The sequence below is a fragment of the Protopterus annectens genome, chromosome 9.part0 (assembly GCF_019279795.1).
Source record: "Protopterus annectens isolate FY-2018-M chromosome 9.part0, PAN1.0, whole genome shotgun sequence".
In the NCBI taxonomy this organism is placed as follows: domain Eukaryota; kingdom Metazoa; phylum Chordata; order Ceratodontiformes; family Protopteridae; genus Protopterus; species Protopterus annectens.
The window spans coordinates 672,590,694-672,613,937 of record NC_056743.1 but is presented as its reverse complement, the minus strand read 5'-3'; the positions used below and the strand labels follow the sequence as shown (position 1 = coordinate 672,613,937).

The window sequence follows — 23,244 nt, the reverse complement described above, 5'->3', positions numbered from 1 at the left end:
ACTCAAAAAACATGTTTATTTCATCATGGTGTGGTGTTTCCTACATGTTGACACCACTCTGGGACTATTTACAGGTTTTTAAATACTTTTATCTGTAATTTTCTGAGTCAGACGACATGAGGTCAGTCATCTTGAAGTAATTCTGATTGTTTAGTCTGCCGCTACGTATCTTACAATGCAGTGCTTGTCTGTAAAAAAAATTACATCACATAGACCTCTTTCTTCCTAAAGCTCCTGTCACTGCATTGATTTTACATGCATACACTGCTGTCTTTCAGTCAGTTAATTTTAAGTAGCATTTCATGCCGTTCAGTGACTACTTAAAACACAAACAGTGCAAATGCCACAGAACAGACTTTCAAACTGCTTTTTTGCTACTGCTTCTTTTTAGAATAGCTAAACTGCAGTCTTTTGTGAAGCCTGAAGCTCACAGCAGGAGACTTGACTTGTACTGTTTCCTTGTTCTAGCCTTTACTTTCTGTATGGGGAAGGGAAGGACCAGGGAGTTCCTGTCACCCTGAATGATACCACAGTACAAGCAGAAAATTATCAACTTTAACAATTGGCTAAGTTTCTGGTGCCATTCTAAGGGGATCCAGTATCTGTCTACCTAGGATGACATGATTGACAGACCTCAATGCTTCACCAGAGATGGACTGCACCTGTCACCCCAGGGATTCTGGATACTGGCCAAGACTCTTGCCACCCCTATAGTGCCTTTTTTTAGGCAATGTCCTAAAGACAGAATTACCACCATAACAGCTAAAAGCAAATGAAATCTGAGGGTTATGCTACTCAATGCTGGAAGTCCAAATTTCAAAATGTACTCAATCGAAGCACTCCTTAAAATGGAGAACATCGACATCTGTCCAGTGACCGAGACCTGGTTCAAGGCTCTGGAGAGCACCCCAGCACTACTAGGCTATAATTCATACCACACCTTTCGGCTCCTAAACCTGGACAAAAGCACTAAAGGTGGTGGTGTCTCCATATTTATAAAAGATATGCACACCTCCAGACTAGTAGCCCAACATACCGCATCAGAGATACTTCAGGTACAACTAACATTGGGTAAAACTGCAATCCAGGTTGTAGCCTGCTATAGATCCCCCACCATGTCCCAATACTCTCACTCCACATTCCTAAACACACTAGAAAATATTAGGTACAACCCAATACCCTTATACTGGGAGACTTTAACTACCCGTCCAATAACTGGGAAAATTATTCATGTATCAACACACTTGCTCAACATTTTCTGGAATTCATTAATTACAATGCCCTGGACTGACTCATTGACCTGGTCATTACTAACATGGGCAACTGTTGCTCTACACCAGTAATCAACTCCTCCCTGGTCAGATCTGACCACAAGTTAATCACCACAGATATCCACATCCCACTCTCACCCCCCCCCCCAAAAAGAAACCACCATAAAAAAACTTCTCCATAGCCAATTTTGGGCTTCTAAAAACAGAGGTGGCTAACTTCACGACACTCATGCAAATGGAAAATAGGTGAATCATACACCAATGCACTGTATGAGCACATACACAAGTGCATGGAATGGGCCATACTAAAAAGAACCAAGATGCTCTCCTCCAAAAAAAAGGAAGCCAATCTGGTGGTCCCCCACCATAAACAAACTATACAACAGAAGGAAAAAACTGTTGCAGAAAAAGATGAATTCTCAAGACTGGAAAAACTCCCTTGTTAGCCTCAGCAAAAAACTGAGCTCCATCATCAAATCCTCTGAAGCTAGCTACAAAAACAAAATTGCTGCAGATTCTAAAGACAACCACAAGGCATTCTATAGTTATGTGAAGAATCTACATGGCAATACTCAGATCTGCTCTGAGTTACAGCACAATGGCAATATATATATATATATATATATATATATATATATATATATATATATATATATATACATACCCAACTGATATTGTCAGCATATGGGCTGACAAGTTCAGTATGAACTTTACCCCCCTTTCACCCCCTAAAGGGCCTATCACAATACCTGAGGAAAGCCAAGTCCCAACTATCACAGCTACACATGGGACCTGATAATATCCCTGGCTGTGTTCTACTTGAATTACAAAGTGAAATTGCACCACACCTGAGTACCCTGTTCAATCACAGCCTAATTTCAGCCTTTGTTCCTACCGAATGGTGCATTGCTACGGTCATCCCACTCCACAAAGAGGGAGTGACTACAGACCCTGGGAACTCCCGCCCTATTAGTCTGATGAGTCTGATATGTAAAGCTATGGAGCGCATCATCATGGACCTTATAAATAAGGACATAGGGAATCTCCAAACTCTGGACCCCACACAGTTTGGGTTTGTGAAAGGTAGCTCATGCCTGCTCAACCTGATAGACTTCTTCAAGTCTGTCACCAAAGTTGTGAATGAGGGAAAGGTAGTTCACACAGCCTACTTAGATCTTGCCAAGGCCTTCAACACTATTCCTCACTCAGGAATCATAGATAGACTCACTAAACTAGGCATAAACCCCTATGTCATAAGCTGGGATGCCAACTGGCTCACTGATAGAACCCACACTGTGAAAGTAGCAGACTCCAGATCTGACTGCCAACCAGTTACAAGTAGTGTCCCACAGGGATTGGTCCTAGGACCTCTCCTGTTTGGCATCTACTTCTCTGATGTTCAAGCCAACACAAAGGGACTCTGGCTGACCAAGTTCGCAGATGATTGCAAACTGGGAGCCATTACTGATTCTCCAACTGATGTAGGCATTCTACAAAAAGGCCTCACTGACACCAGTGACTGGTGCCAGAACCATGGCCTTAAGCTCAATGCCAAAAAGTGCATTGTCATTCCCTTTGGGAAAAATTTGGTGCCCATGAACTACCACATAGGTGGTAGTCCACTAAACACCAAAGGTGTGATAAGCGACCTGGGGACACAGGTTGACAGCAACCTCTCCTTTGATAACCACATTGCCACTGTAGTCAGAAAGTCCTCCTATGTGACACATCTCATTACAAAAGGTTTCTCATCCAGGAAGAAAGAGGTCATAATCCCTCTCTACTCATCTCTCATTAGACCTATTATAGAATACAATGTCCCATTTGGTATGTACCGCACTAGACACCTACAACTGGAAAGGCCACAAAAATACCTCACTAAGAGGATCTTAGGTCTTAGACACATGCCCTATATGGACAGACTCAAAAAACTCCAGCTGTACTCTGTCTCTTATCACCTACTTAGAGGTGATCTCTGGTTGACCTACAAAGCCATGTCTGACCCAGAGCTGCTAGATATGCTACACTTAAAGAAATCCCAACCCCTCCATGCCACATGCTCCAGGGACCTAAACCTCATTACCACAATAAACAAAATATGCTAGAGGGACAGGTTCCTAACCCAGAGACTTCCCATACCCTGGAACAAACTTCCCATTCACATCAAGCAGATCACTTCACTGGCCTTCTTTAAGAGAACTCTTGACGAGTGGATGGGCAATAGGAAGTTCACCCTGGGGATCACTTCAGTGACCTTGCTTGACAGGGGCACTGGGGACTAACTTTGGGTGGCATGATGCCAGGGAATCTTCTTTGGCTAGGATTATATAGGCTCTAGGGCAGTTAGCCTAGTACACACCTATGAACCTATGAGCTGTGACTTCACAGCATGGGTGGGCTTTTAGGGCAGTTGTGGTGATGTCAATTAAGGAGGGAATTGGCCAGAAAACTACCTGTATTCAGTGGCCTTGATGACATCAGTGAATTGGAGACTGCAGCAAGCTTTTCCAGGGCGGGATAAAAGTTTTTTGAAAGTGAAACCACCACAGTACAGTAAGGTACTGTTCTAGCAAACAGTCGATTTAAAATATTTTAAATGCTGTATTGTTGTTTATTCATAGCAGGGACTGTAAATAGGGAGAAAAAGGACAGAGAAGGTGAGCATTTAATAATAGAATCCCATTGTTGCACTTTAAAGCCTTCCATGTGTGTCTGAGGAGCATATAAATCCCTGCTCAGCTGTGCAGCAATGAACAAAAGAGCAGCAAATTTGTAGGTGTGACCTATGCAAATTAAGCCTCTGCACGTAACCAATGTCCTCACAACAGGGAAGTTACTTAGTACAGCAATTCAGAGACACTCATGCTATATAAATTCCACAAACTGTGTCATGCACATTCATTTCAAAAAGGAAATCAACTTCTGTAACTGATCAGACTGTAGCTGTGCATATTAGTACTATGCAGTTACAGTTTACTCAGTGAAACATCAACCTGCAGTTACTCAAAATGCATGGTAGGCAATACAGTGAGGTTTGCAGTAGGACTTTAATTCAGCCGCATGACAATTATGCATGTCAATGAATCACATCATAGCCAACCAGTGCAGCTCCACCAAAGAGAGCAGAGCATGCTGCACAGCTGTGAACCACAGTCATAAATAAAGCTCAAGATCCAAGGTACAGGTGAGGTCTGGAGAGAATACAGTTTTGGGGGTGACAGTTACATTTTTTTCTTATCTGCAAATGGTGTTGTCCTCTTACTGCCAATTGACTGGAACCTCCAGCTTGGAATACAGTGATTTGCTACTCAGTGAGAAGTGGTTGGGATGGGGTGAAAATCAGCAGCTCTAAATCAGATCTCATGGTTCTTTCCTAAAATAGAGCAGAATGCATTCTTGGGGGGTGGGGGGTCGGGTAGCAGCTATTTCAGGTGGAGGAAGTTAAGTATCTTAAGGTCATGCTCACACGTGAGGGTAATGTGAATCAGAAGACAGCCAGCAAATTGCTACAGCAGTGGCAGTGCTGAAAAAGGTTTTGCTGAATTGTGATTTAGAAGCAAAGGCTGACTCATAGGACAAAGCTCAGAATTTCCAAGTCAGTGTGTGACTTCATCTTTATCTATGGTCATGAGATATGGGTAGTGACAAAAGTATAAGGTTATATATATATTCTGATGAAATGAGATTCCTTTACAGGGTAACTGTGCTCACTCTCCTTGATTACGTGAGAAGCTCAGCAGTCTAAGAACACCTTGAAGTACAACCACTTGTCTTCCATGCTGAGAGGGGTCAGTTGAAGTGGTTTGGGTGCCCTGTGAGGATGCTCCCTAGATACCTCAAACTGGAGGTATACCAAACATAGGCAACTGAGTCAAGGACCCTGGGTAGACCCAGGGTATGGTGGAAGGATTATATCTCTTAGGATGCTGGGAAATGTCTGAGGAGCTCATTGTGAGCTGAAGACTATTGCTGGGTAAAGTGAAGTCTGATCTTCCCTGCCCATCTTGCTACCACAATGACCCTCAACAGGACAAGTGGATTTAAAAGATAATGAGGATGATGGTGATTCCTATGTCTTGGTAACTTGGACCCAATCCCATCTTACTGAGGGTAACATGATTTGTGTTGCCGTTTCTCTTTATCTTCCCAAGACCAGCTTCACAAAACCTTAAATTTTTCAAGTAGGTATCATGTTTGTATACATACTATACACAATAGAAAAAAACACCTATTTTAGAGTTTGTTGCTTGAATTGCAATATTCCCATGCTCCTTTAGGAGGACACTAGAATGGAAACAAATTGCCACATTCTTTCCTCAGAGGAGGCAGCTAGCTAGCTTACTCATCACTGCAGCAGTTTAAAGTACCACTGTTTGTTATCTGGTATGTCTCGCTTTCTTTAACAACAGTAATTTCCTCACAGAACAGAATACAAAGATTTGTTTTCTTTCTTAACTCAGGTAGGACATCACAGAATTTAAATGTGTTTAAAAGCTTTTCTTGTGTGCTAAACTAAACAAAGACAATATTTCATTGCAGTATTGTGCATTTTCTAAGCTATAGCTCACGTGGGCATAACAGTACATAAAGTTTATGATGTTGACAAGAAAATTCAACAAGTAACTATCAAGGATATAATTTTATTTCCTAGTGGTGACTACCTTTGAAAAGGTACAAAGTTAAACAATAAATTTATTTCTGCATAACCTGAAAAAAGTCATTGAGAATGTTTTTGGTGGATGTTGAAAATAAATTTTATAATGAAAGAGTGATAAAATTGTAAGAAATACTAAATGAATGCTAGTAATTGCTATAACATATTAAGGAAAATGAATATAGTGTAAATAAGCTTTCCTTACCATAAAGCATGCTTCTCTTAAAATACATGGTTTCCCCAAAATTAGTCTCTTGCAGGATAATGCAGTCAGAGCACTTGGCTAAAAACACTTCTGTCTTGAGTTGTGGACGATCTACAGGATGAATGTGAAAATGAAGAGCTTAAAGAAGGTTTATATTCAACAAACTGCGTTTCCACCCCCTCACACACACACACACACACACACACACACACACACACACACACCATTCTAAAAATAAGATCTCAAATGGCATCTGCAGCGTCTAAAAATCTGGACAAAGTGCACTAAACATTCCTTCTGTCTTAGCATAATATCTGCTATCTTACCTAAGGATTTAACATAAATACAATGGCTAGAATTATGGCTTGATGAAGCAACAGGACAAGTAAACCATTGACTTCAAATGCAGAGTGCTAAAGAGAAAATAAGGGATTATTTGCATAATATGCATGAGTTTAAAAAGATTGCTGTTAAGCAATTATTTTTTATAACAACTCCAGGAAATGACGACTTTTAGCACAATGACTTAGGCAACAGAAAGTAGAAAGAACTATTGCCAGACTTAGGTAGCTTATAACAAGAAATATAACCAGAGATCCCCTATAGATGTTAGAGATATTTAGAAAATGTTATGAAAATCTGCATAAAGCAGAGAAATATGGAGATAAAGAAAGAGCATAGATAGAAATATTTATGGATGACTTAATTATGCCAAAGTTAGAAGTAGATTAGGCTCAATAACTAACAGGTAAGATAGGAGATGAGATAAAAACGGTGATGCATAATCAATCTTCAGGAAACTCTCCAGGAACAGATAATATTCCTGTGGAAGTTTGGAATTTAGGCGGGAAGAATACTATACTCATAAAGCAGCAGAAATATTCTAAGAACTAAGCCAATGGGAGAATAGAGAAAGGAGATTTTGCCAATAGGGATGACTGCATGCAGGGGTACAGAAAATAGGAAAGAGGGGTCTGGAATTCACTGGTGAAAATTGTCAAATAACCAGGGTAATGGGAGCAAATAACAAGAGGGAAAGGTAGTGGGGTGAGGTCAAGAAAATGTTTTCACTAAGGCTAGAAATTGCATTCCCTACCAGTGACTGATATCAGAGTATAGGCAAAGAAAAAGGGCTAGGGGGATCTTAAGTGAAAAACGTGCTCTGGTAGAGTTTGTAGTTGAATCTAGAACAGAAGCTGCTGTTAAAGAGTGCTAATTAGTAGGGCATATAAAATACTGCATAATATAAGTATCAGTCAAAAGAGATTAGAAAACATTGGGAAGACAGACTGCAACAACAATTTACAAGAAAACAATGACAGAACATAGGAATGGCTCAAAATTATACAACAGAGTCTGCAAGGTTTAGGATCCTTGCTTGGAACTGTTTATATAGGTATTTTATACCCCAAGCATATGCCAACAGATTTTTCTCAGGTAAACAGCAAATGTTGGATGTGTTCTGAGAAAGAAAGAGAGAAATGGGGGCACGTTTTGAAAATGTAATGAAATGGCAGATTTTAAAAACTCCCTACAGAGTACTCTGTTAAAACTATTTGGTGAGTAAATGGCTATAAGTAAAGAAATGATTCCTTTGAGCTGGGACAGAAGATCTGAATTGTCTGGAGACAATAATGCCTTACTGAGTTTAATTTTGTCAGCTGCCAAAAATCAATTAGTTTAAAAAGGAAATCAAAGTCTATACCAGCTGTATTTGAATTATTAAATATTATAAAAGAGATCAAAAAACTGGAAGAGGGATGTTTAGAAAAATGAAGGAGCAAATTACATAGAAGCAAATTGAGATTGTGGGAACAATACATGCAGAATAATGTTCAGAAGGAGGAGGGGTGAAGTTTAAGGGAATGCAGAAATTTAATAATTTACATAATGCTGGATTAATGATAATTACAGGGAAATAAACTATATGTGACGTATAATGAATGCAAATGGAATAAATAATGTTAATATAGTTTGTTTTGTTTTGTGTTCTGTTCAAGTAGTTTTGCATGTGTCTTAAGTGATAATTTAATAAAGGTGTTAAAAAATAAACCATAGACCTGTGTTTTGTTCGTCCAACTTATAAACAAAGCCCTTCCCCATCCCCCCTTCAAAAAAAAAAATTAAAGGAGAAAAAAAACAATGTCCAGTATTCCTCTCTTCTTCTGTACTTAAGATCTTTTTTTTTTTTTTCAAAATAATTTCACGATTTGGCATTGCCAGTCCCAGAGCTCTAATAACGAGACATAGAAATGACAACATTGTTTGCAGGATGAAAAGGTGCAAGGGAAAGAGGAGAGTTGAGTGGTGATTATGAATAATGTTATTTTAGTGCAGACTGACAAGAGTATTTTGGATTCAAAGCTGAAACAGAGAAACAGCTGATTGACAGAACTGATGTTGAGCCATTTTGTCAGTTTGGGCAGCAAGTACAAGGCGCAGTAAGATACTGAACATGGTGCTTAGGAGGGCTAAGGGTGTGGGAGTGTGTAAGTTAAATCACTGTGGGCAAATCATAATCATGCAATGGTATGGTTCATGGTTTAAGGCTAGAATTAATGAACGAAGGATAAAATATGCAAAAGCAGTCACGAGAGACTCAAATGGGTGAACTACATGTTCTAGGAGAAATGATGAAAAGACATTTATGGCAGTGGAAAGAAAGGTTAGGGCAAATAAGTTATAGAAAATGTGTTTTATAAAGAATATTAGGAAGTATCTAGCAGGCTCACAGGGCTAAAGCTAATAGAAACAAGGAACTGGCAGCAATCATAAAAATATACGGCAACATGTGTATAGAAGATAGCTGAGAAGAGCAATATTTGCACTAATCTTGATAAAATGTTTACTTAAAGAAAGCATACGGCAAAAGATGATAAAGAAGTATTATTTCTAAATGACTTTCGTTTGGTATTTTTAAGGGAAAAACAAAGTCTGGATTCCAGTATGGGAGGTTTTGAAGTGGTAAAAGGGAAGAATAGATAGATGAGATTACTGTGGTAGAAAGAAAGGAGCAAGACTATACATCTTTACTCGTGTCTTAATGTTGGCTGTCATGGCAAGACTATACATCTTTACTCGTGTCTTAATGTTGGCTGTTATGGCAAGACTATACATCTTTACTCGTGTCTTAATGTTGGCTGTCATGGCAAGACTGTACATCTTTACTCGTGTCTTAATGTTGGCTGTCATGGCAAGACTATACATCTTTACTCGTGTCTTAATGTTGGCTGTCATGGCAAGACTATACATCTTTACTCGTGTCTTAATGTTGGCTGTCATGGCAAGACTATACATCTTTACTCGTGTCTTAATGTTGGCTGTTATGGCAAGACTATACATCTTTACTCGTGTCTTAATGTTGGCTGTCATGGCAAGACTATACATCTTTACTCGTGTCTTAATGTTGGCTGTCATGGCAAGACTGTACATCTTTACTCGTGTCTTAATGTTGGCTGTCATGGCAAGACTATACATCTTTACTCGTGTCTTAATGTTGGCTGTCATGGCAAGACTATACATCTTTACTCGTGTCTTAATGTTGGCTGTTATGGCAAGACTATACATCTTTACTCGTGTCTTAATGTTGGCTGTCATGGCAAGACTATACATCTTTACTCGTGTCTTAATGTTGGCTGTCATGGCAAGACTATACATCTTTACTCGTGTCTTAATGTTGGCTGTTATGGCAAGACTATACATCTTTACTCGTGTCTTAACGTTGGCTGTCATGGCAAGACTATACATCTTTACTCGTGTCTTAATGTTGGCTGTCATGGCAAGACTATACATCTTTACTCGTGTCTTAATGTTGGCTGTCATGGCAAGACTATACATCTTTACTCGTGTCGTAATGTTGGCTGTCATGGCAAGACTATACATCTTTACTCGTGTCTTAATGTTGGCTGTCATGGCAAGACTATACATCTTTACTCGTGTCTTAATGTTGGCTGTCATGGCAAGACTATACATCTTTACTCGTGTCTTAATGTTGGCTGTCATGGCAAGACTATACATCTTTACTCGTGTCTTAATGTTGGCTGTCATGGCAAGACTATACATCTTTACTCGTGTCTTAATGTTGGCTGTCATGGCAAGACTATACATCTTTACTCGTGTCTTAATGTTGGCTGTCATGGCTATACATCTTTACTCGTGTCTTAATGTTGGCTGTCATGGCAAGACTATACATCTTTACTCATGTCTTAATGTTGGCTGTCATGGCAAGACTATACATCTTTACTCGTGTCTTAATGTTGGCTGTCATGACAAGACTGTACATCTTTACTCGTGTCTTAATGTTGGCTGTCATGTTTCATCCTGGTTTCTTGCTTGCTGTACTTTTAAATACACCATTTACTACAGTTGTGGAATATAGTGCTTTATGTTTGTGCTTCTGCCTTGTGTGTATGGATCTGTTGTGCATGGAAATGCCCTGGATGGTGTCACACATCTGCCTGTCACAACAGACAGGGGACAGCTCTGCTTTATCCCTTCAGGACTTTTGCAGAAACACTTGCTGCTGCTATGCAGCTGCTACACTGCATGGGACAACTTACTCTGTCCTGGAATCTATTTCTGGTAGCCAGTGCACAGTTTGCTCTATGTTTCTTTGTCCACAGTTCATTGGCACCATGATGTATACAGCTGTGTGTGTGTGTGTGTGTGTGTGTGTGTGTGTGTGTGTGTGTGTGTGTGTGTGTGCGTGTGCAGCTGAACTTTGTAAAGAAAGATGTCTACTAATCTGACAGAGTGGGGGTTGCAAAGGAGCTGATTTGCAGTAAGGGGGAGAAATTTAGCACAAGACAAACATTGTACTGCACAATAATAAAACAAGAATCCTAAAAAACACTATGAATTAAATACTTAAACCAACTTTTACAAAATAGCAAACAAATCAATAGAGGAGCATTATTTCATTCTGAACTGTGAAAGAAAGAATTCCAGAAATCTGAAACTGAACCACCAAAAACTGTGTGATAACCAAATATTCAATATTCAGTTGACTGGAACTCAGCCCAGTCATGGCAGTAGAAATTGCACTTTCCCAGATATGCAGTGACCTCAGAGGTGATTGCATAATTAAAATGAGCGGTGAGGTAAAGCCTCCTATATGGGGCAGGCGGGAATCTTTGTCTGACTACAGATTCCTGAAGGCTTCCTGTTTTGAAGCCTATGTATGAGTGGGAGGAACCAAAGTGGACTTGGTAAATACAGCTTATTTGGTAAGTGTGAAGCACTTGATCATGCCCTCCTCAAATATGTATGTGTTTGAGCTGAGCATACTGGGGGGTGGGAGGTAGTCTACATATTCAAGTGTTGTGTTTGAGCATGCTGGGGGGTGTGAGGTAGTCTGCAGATTCAAGTGTTGTATTTGAGCATGCCGGGGGAGGGGTGGAAGGTAGTCTACAGATTCAGGTGTTGTATGTGAGCATGCTGAGAGGGTAGTCTATAGATTCAGGCCCTCTATGGCAAGCTATCCTAAGGAAAGAGTAATGGACAGAAGACAATTTGGAAGAAGTAGATGAGTCATGATTCTCCAACTGTGTGCTATGGGATATTGCTTTGAAGTGAAATTGGGGGTACATCAATAGTGTACTGAGTTCAGTGGTAGAGGTTCAGCATGAGGCAGTGACCATAAAATAAGGCTGTATCTCCACTGAGAGTGAATTGCCCTTAATTTTGTATACCATATAGTGGTGCCCAGGTTACTGAATTATGGGTCATGTTTAGACATTTTTCCCACATAGCTTCTTAATGAACTTCTACAACAACCTGTGGTATTGCCAGTAATGGTTAGCAGAGCACTGCCTGATCTATGGCAATCCCTTGACAAAGGGTCAAGGAATCTGTATGAAAAGTATATTACTCACTAACTGAACCACATAGCATGTGAGAACCATTCTGAGGTACATCACTTGGGCCGATGAGTGAAAGGTCATATATTTGTATATCATGTTTGCAGTTCCCCGACTGTGACATGCAGTGTTCTGCTAGCATGCTAATCAATGGCAATGTCACAATGTCATTGATGAGTCAATAGTGTCACTGTCATTGAGAGTCCCTCACCTTAGGGATGTTCTCTTCCATTTTTGACTGATGAGTCCTAAAGTGAGGAATAATCCAAACTTTCAGTTCAAAATTTGTCCACAAAAAGCTGCAAAAATTCCCTTGTATGAGACTTTACCACTGTATGGGGTCCTTTTTCTTTTTCTTTCAACACTTGTATGTTGCATTTTCATATGAAGCATATTTCTGTTCATAGAAGGTCACCTTTTGCTGGAGGTTGTGGCACTCATGAGGTCAACCTATGGCCAATGGCTCCAAGTTCATGATATCCATGTCTGTTTTCTTGAGGTACACTTTTAGAGTTTTCCTTTTATCATTGCAGGACCCGTAGCTCTGGCTGAGACTGAAAAATAGAATCTGTATGAGAGCTGAGGGTCAGCTATCCAAACACAGTGGCCAGTCAAGAGCAGCTGATGTCTGAGGATCTCTTGTCTCCGTGTTTGCAACATTTTATTCAGTAAAGGACATGGATGCTACTCCTGATGTCAGGTGCCAGGTTTGCATTTTGCACACTACTGACTGTGATCACTAATGCTAGAACAGAGGCTTTTATGTTTTTAAAGATCAAGACTGCAGGATCTTGAGGATTTCTGCTGCCCCAGGATGTACCAATTTGTAGTTGGTATATATATATATATATATATATATATATATATATATATATAATCATTAAGGGTGTATTGTTGGGCAAGGTTTGTCACCTGCAAAAATGCTGTTTTTAGAATGTTTTTTTCTCTTTGAAGGTAGCAGTCTTCTGTGGTTGCAGTCATTGGTGTTGATCACTGAAGAAGCACATTTTAGTCACAGAGCCACAGCAGCCTTCCCTCTTTTTCTGCAACCATAAATAGTAGCATGTTTTTTCAGGCTGTTTAGAAGATAAAGGCATCCACCCAAGTTTCCAATCCATAAAGAATGGTAAAGATAATACTCATTCTCAACAGCTGTGCCATGGTGTGCTTGGGCAATAGTTAGTGAGACAGGCAGACTTCCCTCACATAAAGGTTGGTAAGGATGATGCAGAATCTCCACATCTGTGCCTTGCTGTGCTTGGGTAGTGGTTAGTGAAGATACTCCAAAACACCTTCTCAAAACAACATTAGCACACTGGCTTCTAGGTTTAATGTCACATTCATCTTTGACCAAGGGGGACTAACTGGTCTCTTCTGTTCAGGATCTACCCCTCAGCCTTGGTAAAAATCCTAGACTCCAGTAAGCTTCTGCACATGTAGCCAGTGCATCTTGGAGGTCACTTCTGCTGTGTACAAAATGACACCTTCATTTGCATACTAAAGGTCAGTGATAGGTGTAGTTGAACCTTTGATCTTTGAATGCAGATGAACAAGATTAAAGAGTCCTCCATCTATTCTATATTCTATGCCAGTTCCAGTGGAAATGCAGTCTTTGCTGAGGATTAATATGGCTGCCTGAAAGATGGAAAATAATACTGGGATGATGCTGCGTTACTGCTTGACCAATGCATATGCCAAATAGTTCAGTTTCTGAATTAATCTAATTATTGTAGAGAGTGCTGGTAATCATCAAGTCATGTAGAGATCACAGGGCTTTTACATACTTCATATGGCAGCCAAATCTCATAAAGCACCTTCTAGAAGGCTTCATAACTGATATAGCCAACGGCCACTATTGAAGTAATGAAAGCTAAGTCCATGCCCTGACATTGGTTTTGACAATTTCCTTGAATCTGACTGGCAGTAAAGATCATGTCTGTTTTCCCAGAAGATTATCTCAATCCACATTGAAATTTTGAGAGGACTTTTCAGGTGTGAGAAGAGCACAGTTATATGACAAAGTTTTAGTATTTTGTGAATCTCAAATTAGCAGAGTGAAACTGACAAATTTGCAAAGGTTATATGACAACTAGCATATTTTATCAGGAAATTATGACATTTTTCAAATAGTTGGTGAAGAACCAGTGTTTATAAGCAAAAAGGGGGAAATATTAAAAATATATTGGAACATCAACAGGTAGAAAATGTGTAGGTATAAAGCAGATAGCTTATTTTTTTTACAGGTCATATGCAGTACCAGAATATTTTGTGTAACTCTTCTTTAGTTGTCTGTTATGCTCAGTGTGTTAAACATGAAGCATATTATACAGGGAAAACTAACAGACAACTAAAACAGTACATTTATGAATATCATTATGTTGTCAAAAGTAAACATTAATAATGCTTCGGGGAAGCATTCTACTACATGTGGTGGTTTAAAAATATTTTAGTATATATATATATATGTCTATACACACACTCATTTTGTCTTATTAATATACATATACATATATATATGTCACTATATTTAGGTTTTTATTAGCTCCCACATGAATTATACATATGCTTATACATTTGTATTTATTTATTTATTTATATGCATTTATGTATTTTGACATGTTTTTAGTCTAGAGAAAATCATTATGGTGGATATATATTTTAGTTTTGTAGTGTTAGTTTTTTAGTTAGGTTTTAGTTTTTTGATATTTGAGCGTGTTTTAGTCATTTGAATGAGTTCATTGTAAATATATAAATTAGGCGTATTCACCTTGGTATTAACCCAATATGGAAAGGTTGTTTCAGCCTATTCTAGAATGTGTTCCACAGGTCCATCTGTTTTAATGCTGTTAATTAATTAAATGAATAATTGATAGTTTAGTTTTGATTTATTGTTAAGTGTATTTAAGTTGGCATGCATTTGCAATTGGTATTGTGGTCTGATGAATCTCCGAAGTGAAAGCGCTTACCGTGTTTGAATAAAGAAAGTTCATTGTGTACCTTTGAGTCATTGAAGTTTTTTTGTTATATTTGAGAACAATTTATCTACTTGGAACTATTTTTGATTCGTGTTCTGGCAGCCCTGCTACGCTTGCTTGAGTGTAATATTTTTATGTTGCTGATTATATTACTGAACATTTCAGTGGAAGCAAAGATGAATGGCAGATTTTATTAAAATGCACAGGTTTTCCAGGTTTAAATAGTATCATAAATTACAAGTGTGTTTTAAAAAGAAACAAGCCTCAAAAGAGATATAAATAAGGAAGGGGGCAGAATGTATGGTATAACCAGGTGTTTATGTCATATGATTCTTTTGAGCGTGTATTTACATATGTGTTCATCTGTGTGAATTTTCTTCTGATGAAAACCTCAGTGAATGTCGAAAGCACTAAATACGTTTCTAAATTTTAAAGGTAAAGTTTTTGAACTCAGTACAGACGCTGTTATTATTTATTATTATTAAGATCCCTTTTTGGTACGATGTCTGATTTCCAGATGGACATTCATTACTGGAAAATACTTGTTTAGTATTGTAGTTAAAATTATTTTAAAATATCTAGCTGCTCCTTCAAGTAAATTAGACTACTAACAGCATCTCTTACATCAGTTTGCCAGTTACTTAACAAACAAAGCCTATTTTGGTGTGGGGATGCAGAACTGAAATGCATATTAAGTAGGTTCTGCAATTTATACAAAAAATAAAGAAACAGACAAACTAAAAATTTTGAAGTATCCATTCCTGTTTTGTTTTTCAAGGTCAGGGTCTGCCAACCAACAACACTTTCCCTACTAGACTTGGTCACATTTGTTCCCTCATACTGTGGCGTTACCCACATGAGTTATGAGGAGGCAAAAGACATCTGTGAAGAGGGGCAGTCATACAGGCAGACATAAGGGTGTTTTGTATCCTTCCTAGCTTTCTGTCTATAAGGATATTTAAAATGTAGCTATACATTCCTGAATAAATTGCTTTCTAAGGCACCAGGAATAAAACATACTTTTGAGTTTTTTTGTGAGATTTTTCTCACTTCTGACAGACTGTTCTCCTTCTAGTGTATGTTTTTTAGCCCTAGTGAAAATTATAATCTTAGACCACTGGAGAGTCATTTGGCAACTAAATAGAATTGTATTAATGAAAAAGATAGGAAAGTATAGATAGTCTCCACAACACTGCAATATTTTGTTTTATTTAAAGGTAGTCAATGCAATTTTTCTTAGGGATAAAAGTTAATCTTATATGAAAGAATGCACGCTGTTTTGCACATCCAGAAAGAGAATAGAGATAAGAAAAGTACAAAAAGCTGCAAAAATGCTGTTGTATATGGGTTTCTTTATTGATTTTTGGCAATTGCTCCTATCTGGAGGGTTAAATTTCACTAGTTTAAAATGTACATACTTTTGTGTACTTGTTCTAAAGCAATATGGGAGAGCTGATTTTTTGAGGGTTTTCATTAGACTAAAGCATCTTGAAAAATATGGCTCAGTTTCAAATGAAGATGAGAATAAACAACTGTATAAAAGAAAAGCCTGCCAGTGTGTTCATGTAAAACAAAAGTTGGAAATACACATTTAAAGAAATGTCATGTAAAATGGGGTGGGGGGAACAGCTTTCTATGATAAGAGCTACTCTGTCCATATTATCTTGGAACGTGAAAGGCCTTGCAGGTGTAGACAAAAAGGAAAGAATATTGAATTATATTAAGAAATGAAAGCTACAAATAGCAAAGTTGCAGGAGATGCATTTGGATAGACATTCGTATATAAATTTTACAAAGAAACAATTTCAGGATGGATATTCAGCAGAATATCAGGGACAAAGGAAAATGGAGTAATAATACCAATTGCTAGATGGACTCCAATAGTAAAAGAAGAAAAAAAAACAATAATGGTAAGTTTGTGGTAGTAGGGGGCTAATGGCAAGGGTTCGGAGGACTGTGCTGGCATGTATAGATATTTCACCAAAAAATGCTATTATGGAGCTTAAAATTTGGGGGGAGAAATAATCAGCTTTCATTGGGGAGAGTATTATTTATAGGTGGGAACTGGAACTTGATTTATAATAGTGAGGCAGTATCAGAGGACCTTGAAAGGAAAATATAACAAAAGAGGCTAGATTTCTGAAGAAATTTATGAAAATATTTGGTATGGAAAATGTAAATTCAGTAGTAAGAACTCAGGCAGAATTGAAATATTATTTCCCAAGGTACAGTAACTGGGCTACACTGGACAGAAATTATATTTCATAGGAACAAGTGCATTTAATTGAATGCTTCAACATATATCCAATAACTATTTTAGATCATTAACTAATAAAAACCTAAGATAAATATACAGGGTAATGAAATAAAAATAAGATACTGGTGTTTTCCTTCTTTCCTGATAAAGGATAGGAATTTAAGGAATGGGGAGCAGAAATTATTAACAGTTATTAGGGAATATAGACATTTCTTCAGAAGGAGTTGGATAAAATGGAAATTGGATTTAAAAATAGGGTAGAAATAAAAAAGAAATAGATATGGTTAAAAAGTGATAGGAACTATTTAGAGAAGATAACAAAGGATAAAGTATTGCAGAATAAGTGGAATCTCACAGAAGGAGAAGAAGAATTGCAGATTGCTAAAAAGAAAATAAGAGAGAAACTGCGTAACATACATGACTTTAGAAAGATTGCCATTAAGCAACTATTTTCTGATAATAACTCCACACCACAAAATGTTTTAGCACAGTTATAAAACCCTGGAAGGTTTTTTTAATAGTATTTTAAAAAGGAGGGGAAGCACGTGCATCTTGGAAGAAAGCAGTGGTGTCTGCATTACCCAAAGAGGTTAAAGACCCATCAAACCCAGCCTCATATACACCCATTTCAACTTTAAACCATGATTATAAAGTGTTTATGTCTATACTAGCTAACAGAATAGGGTCTATATTAGAACATCGAAGTTTCAAAACTTCGAATGTTCTAATATCGACCCCTATTCAGCGAATGCTTACAACATCGAACATGCAGAACAGCAAATTTTTTTCCTAGGGAAAAAAATTTGCTGTTCCAAAACACATACACACAACACAAGCACACCAAACAAACAGCAATCCGCACACATACACCAAAAATCTTACATCGAACCCTACACTAAACTGTGCATACACCACTAACTATCTACTTTCCTTAACCCAAACCCTAACCCTAAGGTCTGTCACTATCCCACACTCACCTCACCTGCACCCTAACTCACCTACCCCGTCTTAACCCTCACGTCCACACAATCCCACACATACCGAACCCATGCCCTAACCCTAACTCACCTAACCCGTGCCCAATTACACACTTACCTGAACCTGACCCATAACTGTCCACCACAGCACTAAAAATAGCGAAGCAACAGAAACAGACAACCAAATTCTTTCCCTAGGAAAAAATTTGGTTTTCTGTAGCTTCGCTGTTTTCAGCGTTCACTGAATAAGGGTCGATATTAAAACATTCAAAGTTGTGAAACTTCGATGTTCTGATATAGACCCAAGAGAATAGCAAAGGTGTTGCCAAAACTGATAGATATGGATCAGTGTAGTTATGTAGGATGAGAACAAATATTTGACAACATTAAAAGAACAATGATGATACAGAGGAAAGTAAAATGTTAAGAAAATGATACTGTTGTTGGTGGGTCATGATGCAGAGAAAGTATTTGATAGAGTAAGCTGAGATTTTATGAGTAGAGTAATGGAAATATTTGCATACACTGGTAAAATAGGATAGTTATGAAAATATATTAAGGTTCAGAGACAAGAATTAAGGTGGGAGGGTCCCTCTCTGATAAGCTGTGTGTGACCAGAGGAACAAAGCAGTAGTGTCCACTTTCTTCTTTGTTATTTGCTTTATATTAAGAGCCAAGAAAATAAGGGATGCAGAAATTCAAGGGTACAACTGGTATGGTAATCAAGAAAACTTGGCTATATTTGTAGTTGATATTATTTTGTACATGATAACTACAGAAAGGGCATTTCTGTGTTTTGGAACATTTTGAGATTGTAGGAAAATACTGCTGTTGCCAAAACTGATAGATATGGATCAGTGTAGTTATGTAGAATGAAAGCAAATATTTGACAACATTAAAAGAACAATGATGATACAGAGGGAAGCAGAATGTTAAGAAAATGGTACTGTTGTCGGTGGGTCATGATGCAGAAAAAGCATTTGACAAAGTAAGCTGGGATTTTATGAGAAGGGCAATGAAAGCAATTGCACCCCCCTTATACAACACTAATGTTAATTAAAAGAATATATGAAGGATCAGAGGCATGAATTAAAGTGGGTGGGTTCCTCTCCAATAAGTTGTGTCTGAAACAGAGAACCAGGTTGGGGTGCCATCTTTCCCTTTTATTTTTTATTTATTTTATTGCATTTGTTTACTGGGAAAGTCCACTGGGCCTAAAAGAGCCCATTTTCAGTGGAGGCCAAGGGAGAAAAGCTCCAACGAGATACAGAAAAAATATAAACATTAATTAGTACAGAAGTAGAAACAGTGTTACAGATAGTAAATACAATAACATATACAGAATATATACATAAAAGCAGGAATCTAGTTTGTTTGATTACAGTAATATATACAGAAAATATACATTAAAGCAGAATTCAATTAATTCAATCAGAGTGGTATAAACAGAGATATATTAATCAGTATTAATCAGTATTATTGTACCAGTATCAACAAGTGAAGATAAAAATAAATATGGAGAAAGTATCATCAGTCACTAGTAGCAAAAGACATAGAAGTTTAGTAATCATATAAGGAGAGTGAAGAGGTTAGGTTATAGTGTAGGAACATAGCCAGGAAGAGTTGAGATGATTTTTCAGTATTAGTTTGAAGGTGGTGGTGCTGCCTGTGTTTCTTATAGAAGGTGGAAGTGAGTTCCATAGTTTGCCGACAGTGAAGGAATAGAGGAGTTGACCAACAGGTAAGGTGGGCTTATCTACTTCTAGAAGTAGATGATTTTCAGATCTTAGATGCCTGCTGGGATGGTATTTGGCAAGTAGAGTTGAGAGAGCAAGACAGTCTGTGGGTCTGCAGATTATTTTGTGCACAGTAGATAGTTGGGTGAATGAGAGATGGTGGGGGAGTTCCAGCCACCCTAATTGTTTCAGTGACTTACAGTGGTGGGATGAGAATTTGGCATTGATGGCAAATTTTGCTATTCTGTTGTAACACATAGCAAGTTTGGATTTTTGTAGAATTTTGGATATTAGTGAGGAGAGGGGCACCATTGATAAAAAGGTAGTTGCAAGGGTTTGTCTAGTAGAGAGGCTAAGAAAGTGTTGGTGCCTGTAGACCATACCAAGCTTTTGGTGTGTTTTTTTGATGTTATTGTTTAGTGTAGGTCAAAGTTAAGGTTTTCATCTATAATAATGCCTAGTAATTTAGTGTGTAGGACAACTTCTATAGTGGTATTGTCTTGGGATTGTATAGTGAAGAGTTTTATATCAAATGGAGTGGTTTTCCTAGGACTAAAAATTACTAGTTTAGTTTTTTTTTTTGGATTTAGGGCAAGATGATTGTTAAACATCCAAGATTCAGTAGATGTGAGAGCATTCTGGGTAATTTGCTGGAGTTCAGAGCTGGAATTTGCAGTGCATATTATTGTAGAGTCATCAGCATACTGGATTACTGAGCATTGTGGGAGAGTGGTGTGGAAGTTATTAATAAAGATGGTAAATAAGAGAGGACCAAGTATGGAGCCTTGGGGTACCACTATGGAAGTATTGGGGAAGGGAGAGTAAGATTGTTGCCATTTGGTGGATTGCTGCCTGTTGGAGAGATAGCTGTTGAACCATTGTAGGGTAGGGGAGAAATGTGGAGGGTGGATAGTTTAGAGAGGAGGATAGCATGGGAAATGGTATCAAAAGCTTTGGAGAGGTCAAGGAAAAGTGAAGCAATTATTTTACCAGAATCCCGTTCCCGGTTAACTGTATCAAGGAAGGATAGGAGGGCGGTAGTGGTGCTGTGCCCTGGTCTGAAACCATGCTGACTGGGTGATAAAATTTGATTTTCGTGCAGGTGGTTGCTTTTACTGGCAAAGAGAATAAGATACTCAGAAATTCGGGTCTATATTAGAACACCGAACATTCAAAATGTCAAGTGTTCTAATATCAAACCCTAGCAATCGAAAAAAAAACATTGAACAGGAAAGAATTCAGTTTCTTGTTACTTCGATATTTTCAGCGTTCGCTGGAAAAGGGTCAATATTAGAACACCCGCATTTCAAATGTTCTGTGTTCTAATATAGACCCAGAAATTCAAGGATATAACTGGTATGGTAATCGGGAAAAGTTGGCTTTATTTGCAGATGATATTTATGCTGGATAAATCCAGAAAAGGACATATCAATGTTAATTTTGAGACAGTTTCAAGTCTTTTGGGGATATACAATTAAATGAAGATAAAACAAAGGTTATAGAGGTAAATTGTGTACCTACACATGAAACTGGTACAGCAGTACCCTTATTTATAGGGAAATAATAAGATGAAGTATTTAACTGTATGGATTAAAAAGGATTTTGCTGTGGGAGCTAAGGATATGTGAGTAGAAACTAAACAAAAGGTAATACAAAAACTGAGACACTGGAAGCTCTTGTTTATGGATGTAAATAGTATGATATAAGCAGTGAAAATGTTTTTAGTTTTTTAGTTCCTTTAGTTTTTTATACAGATCAAGCATATTATTATCAACTAAAGGAGAAGTTGTGAACAATAATTAATAAAGAATTGAAGAAATTCATTTGTGGAGGGAAGAGGGGGGATTTAAGTGGGCTATGTCAATCTTCTCCATAGAACAAGATGGTTTAATATTACCTGTTTCTTTATGGATATTTTTTGTATGCAGATCATTAAAGGAAAAACAAACAAACAAAAAAAAAAAACATACAGAGTTTTATATTCACAAAGTTGCAGAAAGTATTTTAAGAAATATGTTAGCACAGGAATAAAGAAAGGAGATTTTGTCAATAGGAAGTGCTGCAAGTAGGGGTCGAGGAAATAGGCAAGAGGGGGCTGGAATGTACTGCAGAAAACTGGCAAAGGAACCAAGATATTGGAAGCAAATTACTAGAGAGGGAATAGGAATGGGGGGGGGGGGTCAAGGAGACATTTGCACTGCAGTTTAGAGATTGCCTTCCCTACCATGAACTGATATCAGAATATAGGCATAGAGAAAGGCATAGAGAGTCCTAAGTGAAAGACCAGCTCTGTTAGACTGTTTAGTTACATGTAGAACAGAAGCTGCTGATAAAAAGGGTATAATAAGTAGACCATATAAAATATTACAGGATAACTATAAGAATCAATCAGAGGAGATTAGAACAGATTGGGAAGAGAGAATGGAAAAGTAATTTGCAAAGGAACAATGGGAGGCTATGTGTATTGCTCCCAAGTATGCAACAAAGGCCTGAAGGTTTAGGATTTTTGCTTGGAAGTGTTTGCATAGATATTTTTAAATCTTTTTTAATCTTCAAAGAATTTGTTCCTTAGGTAGCAAAAGCTGGAGCTGTGATGGGAAAGGGAGTGATAACTGGCAACACATTTTCTGAGAGTGTGATGAGTTGATAGATTTTAAAACTATACTATGGAGTACTGTCAGAAATATTGAGGGAGCAAATTACTATCACTAAAGAAGAGATTCTTTTGAGCTGGGACATAGGACCTGAATTGCCTAGACGTAGGCTTTATTAGGTTTAATGCTATTAGCTGCGATAAACAGTTACTAGAAAATGGAAATCAGAATCTAAACCAGCTGTAATTGAAGTATTGAATAAATTGCATATAAATGAATAAGTTGTGGGAATAATACATGCAGAATAATGTTCAGTAGGATGAGTGATGTTTAAGAGAAGGCAAGAATTGTGCAACATATGTCATTTTGGAGTGAATTACAGTTTTTATAAAGAAATAACACATATATGTAATGTATAATGCATAAAAAAACATTGTGGTTTGATTTCCTTTCTGTTAATGTATGTTCATCTATGTCTTAAGTGATAATTTAATAACAGTGTTAAAAAAGATTCAAAATAAAAAAGCCAGAAGAACAGGAAGTCCATTCTGAAAGATATTTCACTTTTATCACTGATATTTCCTATTGGAATACATATTAGTTTGCAAGAAAAATGTTATTTCACATAAGAAGCAATGCAAGAGAAACATTTTAAATTAATGTACAAGAATTTCATGATATAATCAATTAAAAGGAAAACAAAACAGACAATGAAAA

At 37.7% G+C, this 23,244-nt stretch overlaps 1 protein-coding gene across 1 annotated transcript in view; it reads right to left on the bottom strand.

Annotated features, from left to right (window-relative positions):
• Positions 1-23,244, bottom strand: part of APOM (apolipoprotein M) — a 114,685-nt gene that overhangs the window by 40,967 nt on the left and 50,474 nt on the right. Inside the window, exon 4 of the mRNA XM_044082443.1 lies at positions 6,131-6,241. Within this exon, the coding sequence (XP_043938378.1) occupies positions 6,131-6,241 (111 nt within the window). The remainder of the gene's footprint in view (positions 1-6,130; positions 6,242-23,244) is intronic.